This window comes from Fulmarus glacialis, unplaced genomic scaffold (assembly GCF_000690835.1).
Source record: "Fulmarus glacialis isolate BGI_N327 unplaced genomic scaffold, ASM69083v1 scaffold29297, whole genome shotgun sequence".
Classification (NCBI taxonomy): domain Eukaryota; kingdom Metazoa; phylum Chordata; class Aves; order Procellariiformes; family Procellariidae; genus Fulmarus; species Fulmarus glacialis.
In genome coordinates this window covers 1-7,933 of record NW_009224265.1, presented here as the reverse complement: position 1 = coordinate 7,933, position 7,933 = coordinate 1, and the positions used below count along the sequence as shown (strand labels likewise).

General features: G+C 37.3%; 1 protein-coding gene across 1 annotated transcript in view; it reads left to right on the top strand.

Annotated features, from left to right (window-relative positions):
• NLK (nemo-like kinase) overlaps nucleotides 1-7,927 on the top strand; it is a gene marked incomplete at its 5' end in the record, with an annotated part of 29,936 nt that extends 22,009 nt beyond the window's left edge. Inside the window, 4 exons of the mRNA XM_009582111.1 lie at nucleotides 2,799-2,885; nucleotides 4,635-4,833; nucleotides 6,599-6,692; nucleotides 7,243-7,927. Of these exons, the coding sequence (XP_009580406.1) occupies nucleotides 2,799-2,885; nucleotides 4,635-4,833; nucleotides 6,599-6,692; nucleotides 7,243-7,297 (435 nt within the window). The remainder of the gene's footprint in view (nucleotides 1-2,798; nucleotides 2,886-4,634; nucleotides 4,834-6,598; nucleotides 6,693-7,242) is intronic.
• Between the last annotated feature and the right edge of the window lie 6 nt (nucleotides 7,928-7,933).

Below are 7,933 nucleotides of genomic sequence, written 5' to 3'. Positions count from 1 at the left end.
CCCACATTCACAGCATGCCATAAGCGGTGGTTTGGACTTCACGGGCAGTCATGTGCTGACCCACTTCCAAGAGTAAAACATGTTGGAGTTCATTCCCTCCCTGTTGTGGTCCTTGCATTCTCTGTTATGGAAGAGAGAGATCCAGGATGATGCACCTTACTTGCTAAAAGACCTGACTGTTGATTCCATGATAATCAAATCTTACAGCAATTCAGTTTTTACCAATTTCCTCCGCCCTTGCTAGTACTCTTGTCAGGACTATTTCTGATCTCTACCTGTGGACTTGATTGCAGTTTGCCGAGAAAGTGCTGTCCCCAAAAGCTGTATATAACCAGGAGCTCTCGGAATGGCAGACAAGCTGCAGACAAGGGGCATAAGTGTGGCAAAAAAAGTGCATCCTTCATTTGTATTGGATGCAACAGCTTCCTTAAGTAAGGAATGTAATCATATTTTTCTGCCCCGGTATATGGATGAAACCTACTCAGTTACAGTGCTTGGATGACAGTGCTTTTTTGTGTAGATGGTACTTACTAATTAGAAAAATCGTATGAAGTTACCAAATATTATAGCTTTATATTCTATAGACTGCACTTGGAGACTAAGGCTGAGAAGTGCTTAGTGCTGTATTTGGTAGTTCACGGTTAACTTGGAATGATGTCACTGTGGAGGTGTAATTTTTATATATACTGACAAATTTACAGCAACTAAGTAACTTATATCCATTTGCTTTGCTAAACAGGTAGAAGCAACAGATGCCTGCCAAATATTAGCATTGCATACCAGTTAAAAGTCTGTGTAGAGTTAATGCAGCTCTGGAAATCCTGTGGATCCATGCAAAGTTTGTCAGTGAATATTGTCTCATAAATATACTAGCTAGCTTTCAATTGATTTGTTACATTTTAGGCAGAACGTTTTAGTCATTTCTCTCAGCTGGCTAGTATATTCTTCCCTCATTTCAATAGTAATTACACACGCTAGTGAAGCACTCTGTATAGTTCTTACTGCCTTAATGGCTCTTCCCAACACCTGCATCCACTAGTTAATATGAATGCTATTTGAATTTTCATGGGAAGAATACAAAGGTATGTGTGTGTGGCTGCGCGTGTATGCAATGGTTTATTTCCTTTTAAAAAAAAAAAAAAGGAAATGTTGGAGTATTGGACTTGGAAGTAACACACTCCATAGTAGGAATTTTCTTTGCAGCAGTGCCTGGCCTAATAGCTATGGGGTTCTTTTTTTCTTTGGTTGTTTCTTTGGTTGGGGGTTTTGGTTTCTTTTTTCAAGACGTTTGTGATTTTGCTTTCTTCTAAGTGTGAAAATTGAGACTTCCTTTCCCCCATCTTACTCATTTTTTTTTTTCCCCTCCCCCCCTTCACTTTAGAGGAGTAAATGTTCACTTGTTTTGCAACACTTCATTTACTTTGAAGACTAACTATAGTGTACTCTACTGCCATTCTTTAAGCTAAATAGGAATAATGTCAATTAAGCAGGAAAATATTTTACTTGATTTTGGAAACTGACATTGTTGTGGCTTTAAAAAAAAATCTTTGAAGCTCATTCCAAAGAGTCTAGGATATAGCTAATGCTTTAAAATGAATGGCATATAACATTAACATTATTGTTGATTAATTTTTTTCATTTTGGGCAACTTCAGGCAGTACTTCTTCCACATGTTAGGAACGTGGGAAAGGGGGTTGTCTTCGCATTTTGCTACCTTAGTGTTAACATTTAATTCCAGTCAAAGCAGACTTTCAGGCTAGAGAGTATGTGCAGTTAAAAGTTGTCAGATGGCAACTTTATATGTTGAGTAAAATCTTGTTAAAATATTATCTGCTTGTTGAACTGGCAGGGCCCAACGGCGTTGCTGAGACTGGAGAAACAGTTGTCTTTGTACCCGCAGCTGTATCATCCCTGTACTCTGCAGCACGCGATGCTGGGGGATTTGTGCTTGCCTCCAGATCCGTAGCTGTAAGGAAGGTTATGTGCTCGTACTCCCAGAACGGGCTGGATGCCCCCAGTCTTTAAAATCTGTCTTTTCTAGGGTATTTCTACCTTAAGGTTTTTTCACTCTCAACTAAAACTGGGAACTCTCAGAATGGGCAGGCTTGTGAGTGTGAGCAAAACGGGGAAATACAGGAGGAAAATGATCTGCAGAGCTGTTTTTTGTGGGGCTAACCAGAGCAAGAATTGCACTGCTGCCTGGTAACTGGGCTGTTCCAGCTTTTTCTAACCACGCGGTTCATGCCCCGAGTACCGCACTATAAAACAGGGGGGTTCGCTGAACCCCCTTCCCCCTCCCCCAGTCCTTCAAGCCTCGGTAGTTGGCCTATTTATCTCCATGTAAAATGCTGTATGCCTGAAGGTCATTTTAATTGTACTAGATGTCACTGTCAGTTAGATATGGATCGCCTGGGTAAGGAAAAGCAAAATAATCCGTAATCTGGCAGTGACTGAGATCAGAAAAATGGAATACTGGAAATGATGTGGTTAATCAAACCCCTGAGCAGCTACAGCTTAAAGTGGTGTCTGTATAGAAAAATAAATAAATAAAATATATGTTTGTCCAGGGTTTACATCTGAACTAAGGAAAAAAAAAATCAATTAGATCTCTGTTACAACTGCCGAGTTTTGTAATAGTGATTATTGTCTTGTTGGAAAGCGTTAGGTAGTGCATGTCCTTTTTAACAAGAAGTTTGTCCTTGGTAACTACAAGATAACGCGTGCTGTAACAGTGTTTTCTCGCTGGTGGATCTGACAGGACAAGTATCTGTACTTTCCTTTCTCCTGTGTCCCTACAGCCATCCCTTCCTGTCCTGTATACACTTTCCAGTCAAGCTACACATGAAGCAGTTCATCTTCTTTGCAGAATGTTGGTCTTTGATCCAGTAAGTATGATTTAAAATTATTTCTAATACTTCTTGTTTTACCAGTTTTTGTTGTCTGCTACTTAAATTAATATTTTAAGTAAAGGACTGCTTTAACTGATTTTCTTCTACATTGCATTTCAGTACTTCTGGGTCTGTAAAAGACGTAAAAGTATCATCTTATAATTGGTCAATTAATTTCCCCCTGGAATGGGGGTTTCGCATTTAAAATCTAGTGGTCTTTTGAAGAAAGCTACGATAGAGTGAGAAAGATGAGGGTGTTCATGAATCATGCTATCTTTTCCTAGCTAGGTGTAGGTAGTAGAACATCAGATCCTTTGATGCAGTTCTAATTAGAGACGCGTGGGTGTTCCTAGTCTTGCACACAAAAAATTCCTTCTACATCCACAGTCACATAACAGGATCTGTTTTTCCACTGAGCATCTGTTTTTCTAATAAAAATTTGCTGCTGTGGATTTTGGATTTCATCTTTTGGGCTTATTATACAAAATTGTCACTAGAAAATCTGATGCCTGAATCGATGATCTTAGTTACTTCATCTTCACAGGAAAATCCCTAACATTTCAGATGAAAAATAGACAAATTGACTGAACTGCAAAGGAGGAAAAAATATTCAGAAGGCAGTACCTTTTTATTTTATTTTTTTAAACCTTAAGATTGCTTTACTAAACAAAAACATAGAAGTGTTAAATCTTAACTTCCACGTAAGCAGACTTAATTTTTTTCCTTTCTAACTCCCTCAACACTCAGAATGCTATTATTCCCAAATCACATTTAAATAAATGTGGGTTTGTTTTTCTAAAAAATCAGGACAATCCTTTAGAACAGGTGATTTTAATTTTATCTAAAAAATATCCTGGGAATTGGGACAATTGGGTTGTACTTCTGCCACTGGTTTTGCTCTGTAACTTTGAGCAAGTAACTTTTGTTCTGTTTGTTTGTGTTTTGTTTTTGTTTTTTTAATTCACCTATAACAATGGATTTCATTACAGCTTGAATTTGCAGTAGCACTTCTGTCTGCAATTTTTTAGAAACAGATAGTATTCTTTTTTGATGGGATGGTGTTGGACACCTAGGGACTGAGTACTTTACTTGAGTTATGCATAAAAAAAGTCTTAGTAATGTGGAAGTAGACTTTATAATTTGAATCATTGCTCGGACCACCTCGTTCCCTGCACTTCCTCACCACTTGTTTTCTGAAACTTGATGTGTAAAGTATTTCTCAGAACTCCAGATGCCATATCCTGGATTATTCTGTTATCAGTGATGCTTAAATTTGTGTTTTACTTCAAATACGTACTTAAGGACCCATTAAAATGTTTTGCAGAATATGGACCTACAAAATGCCGTATTTGCTAACATTAAATTCTTTGGGCTTATTTTGATTTATTGTAGGAGTCATAATTTTAAGGTTATCTGGAGAAAGTAATTACTGAAAAATATATTTCTAAAAATTGTATTAGCAGCATTTTCTATCATTAGCTATAGTACAGAAAGGTCAATGTCATCTTAGCAATGCTGCTTGTTTTTAAGTAAAATCTTCCCCCTAGTGGCAGTGTTTGCAGATCTAAAACATTTCTGACCTGAACTAATCCTTTAACATGATTAGGTGTTTATAAAACAATTTAGAATTAATAGATGAGTAAGTATTCTTTAGACTGTTTCAATACCTCTGAAAATATCCTAACTCTTTTTTTTTCTTTTTCTTTTTTTTTTTTTTTTTTAATTTCTTTAAATGCAATATTTCAGTCCAAAAGAATATCTGCTAAGGATGCCTTAGCTCACCCATATCTTGATGAAGGGCGGTTGCGATACCACACTTGTATGTGTAAATGTTGTTTTTCCACATCTACTGGAAGAGTTTACACTAGTGATTTTGAACCCATCACTAATCCCAAATTTGATGACACTTTTGAAAAGAACCTCAGTTCTGTTCGGCAGGTTAAAGGTAAGTAGTAATTAACCTTTGCATCTGCATTTATCTTCCTGCTCCATCCATTAGTAGTACGTAGTTAGAATGTGCAATCTGGATGCATATACTAACCCAGGTGGTTTTTTCTTTTACGTGTTTTTCCACGGTAGATACTGGAAATAATTTCTTTTCACTAAAAGAACAGAATTGCTTGTAAATGTTCTGACATAATATAATACCACATGTGTTACTTGACATGCAGAAGTCTATTGGTTTCAAACCTTAATAGCGTTCTTCTCTGATGTCAGTGCTCCCCATGCCACTCTTGTTGAAGGATTGCACCGAGGGGAAAGGAAAATCACTATTCTTGCCTTTTCGGGATGCGAGGCGTTATCCTGATAGCTGTCCTGCAGAAAGGGTCAGCATCATCAAGTAACTGAAGCTGCGTAGTCTCATAGTTCTCCTGCTTCATTTCCTCTAATCTATCACAGTCTGCTCGCGCTGAAATGTCCATGCCAAGTGCCTTTACAGCAGCTGCTGTCATAAGCTCTGTTGCTGGAGCCACGCTGTGGTTCTGGCAGTAATGCAGAGGATGCGCTCCGGGTCGTGACATGCTGTCATGAGGAAAATCAATCCTGATGCCTGGGAGAGGAAACTACTGCTGCAGATGGTTACTAAATGCCAGCAGTTGCTTTGTGGCACTAGAGATTTGAAGTCTGATTCCATCATAGCAAACAAGCCATAAAGTAGACTTTGTTTCTTTTGAAATCAGATCCGATCAGGAGAGCAGTCCTTTTATGAGAGCAATACAATATGAGAAATAGGAGTAGGGATTTAGGTCCTGTTTGGTGGCAGCTCGAGTAACTCAAGAGGAAGAGAGGGAGAAGAAATGTGTTACCTCAGCAGTTTCTAACAAACAATTCAGTCATTTGGGACAAAAATACTCCATGATGTTGCCATGATAATGTTACTTACTTCAGATAAATCCTGAACTTGTAAATCTGAAATTCACATTCGTAGTTCCTACAAGTTCACGTAGCATTGTTTTCTTTTTATCCTGTTATTCTTTCCCTTTCTCTCCTCTCTTTGCCCATCACTGTTCAGAGCTGTACATAGATCTGCTGTCTTCTCTGAAATGTGTTGTTCTAAAAGCTGCCTTTAAAGTTTGCTGTCAGCAATGCAGACTCCAGCACGTTGCCTCTAACGTACCATCCGGGCGTATGGAGCTCTGTGCTGGCAACCCTCGCTGCTGCTTATAGAGGAGCAGCCCATTGCCAAACCGTCCAGGCTCTGTTTTTCGGGGGGTTTGTGCACCCATGTGTATGAGAAGATGTTTTGTCTGGCAACAACAAAAAAAATGTACTTTTTTGTTTTAATGATCTCAAGTGGCAGTTTTGTGCTTGGTGGTAGTAACTGAATTCATGAATCAAACTGGACTGAGTAATAGAACTGTGTTCTTGTTATTTGCAAATCAAGTTCAAGTTGAAAATTCTTTATTTTTCAAAAAGTTACACCCTAAAATTGGGATTTAATCTATAACTGGTTATCATCAGTTCGGTATTTTAGTGGTGATTAGCGTTTTATTTTATATACATTTATTTCACTGCGCATATAAGAGTTCTGTGTGAATTTATGCTATGAGGTATGGCATCAGATTAGATTTAGGGAAGCTGGAGTTCTTTTATCCTTACTAAAACGTACTTTCAGTAAAGGAAGCTGTATTTTCCTCCAGTCTACATTGCATTTTCTGAAGCAAAAAGTGTTAATGGTATGGTGTTTTTTATTTTTCCTCTATGTACAGAAATAATTCATCAGTTCATTTTGGAACAGCAGAAAGGAAACAGAGTGCCTCTCTGCATCAACCCTCAGTCTGCTGCTTTTAAGAGCTTTATTAGGTAACTGTATGTAATCACATCTGATATTAATTCACATTTATTAGTAGTACAGAATTCACACATCCAATATGTTTGTATGTTTGAAGTTTCTGAGAGTAGGAGAGGCCCATAGATAACTTCTGAAAAAAAATACCTTAAGGACATGTAAGGTTACATTTTAAAAATACTTTAATGAATTCTTTTAGAATTTAAGTAAAATGTGCAAAAGTTTCAAGTAATATTTTTGTGTAAAAGTACAGAAGTCAGACTAAAAATTAGAACTGAAAGACTGACAAGTTGAATTCTGATTGTAGAATTCCACTGTAAAAACATTAAAATTAATGACTGATAGAAGAAGAATGGTTAAGAAAATAAGTAGATGAAGTATAGCGAAATACTTGTTGTCAGTGTTGTTAACTGTTGGTCCTGGGGTGTTTTGGGTGGTGTTGGTTTGGTTTTGATGGGGTTTTTCTGTTTTCCTTGAAATGTTTGCTTACTGGTTGAGCATTAACTTTCTTGTCTATTAGCTATTGCAAATGAACACTGATTTTCTGTATCACCTGCATTCTAGTTCCACGGTTGCTCAACCATCTGAGATGCCGCCATCTCCACTGGTTTGGGAATAAAGTGGAAGATAATATACTACTGAAGATGTAATGTAGCTTTCCACTGGAGTCTGGGATTTGCAATTCTGGAGGTTAATCATGCTTGTACTGTAATTTTACTAATGAAGTTTTAAATTAACAACCACTACTTGTACAATATGAATAATATTTAGAAATGTACTAGACTTTTAATCTTGTAAAGTGGTTGTGCTTTTAGAAGAAAATATTTTACCCAGAGTTGCACGTGTTTTATGAATTCTAGTGCAGCTGTGATGGCTCAGCTCAGAACAAACAGAATTGAACCAAATTTGGGGAGGTTTTTTCTTTTTTCTTTTTCTTTTTTTTTTTTTTATTGAAGTGAGATTGTACAAAAAGATAGACATACATTTTGATATTGAGCCATTCCTGAAGATTTTGGGTTTTCTAAAACTAAGGAATACAGAAAACTTGACTGCGACCAATCATGAAGTCACGTCAGATGACAGTGACCACGGTAAGTGGGCATGTCACCTGATGATCAAATCCTATAAATAGCTTCTCACTAGAGCTGTGATGGTGATGTGTGCTGTTCTAAAAATCAAATGTTGTGAGTAGAGAGAATGAGTTTGTGACTAGGAGAGACTAAACTTCTGTTTCCTTACCCAGTATAAATATATA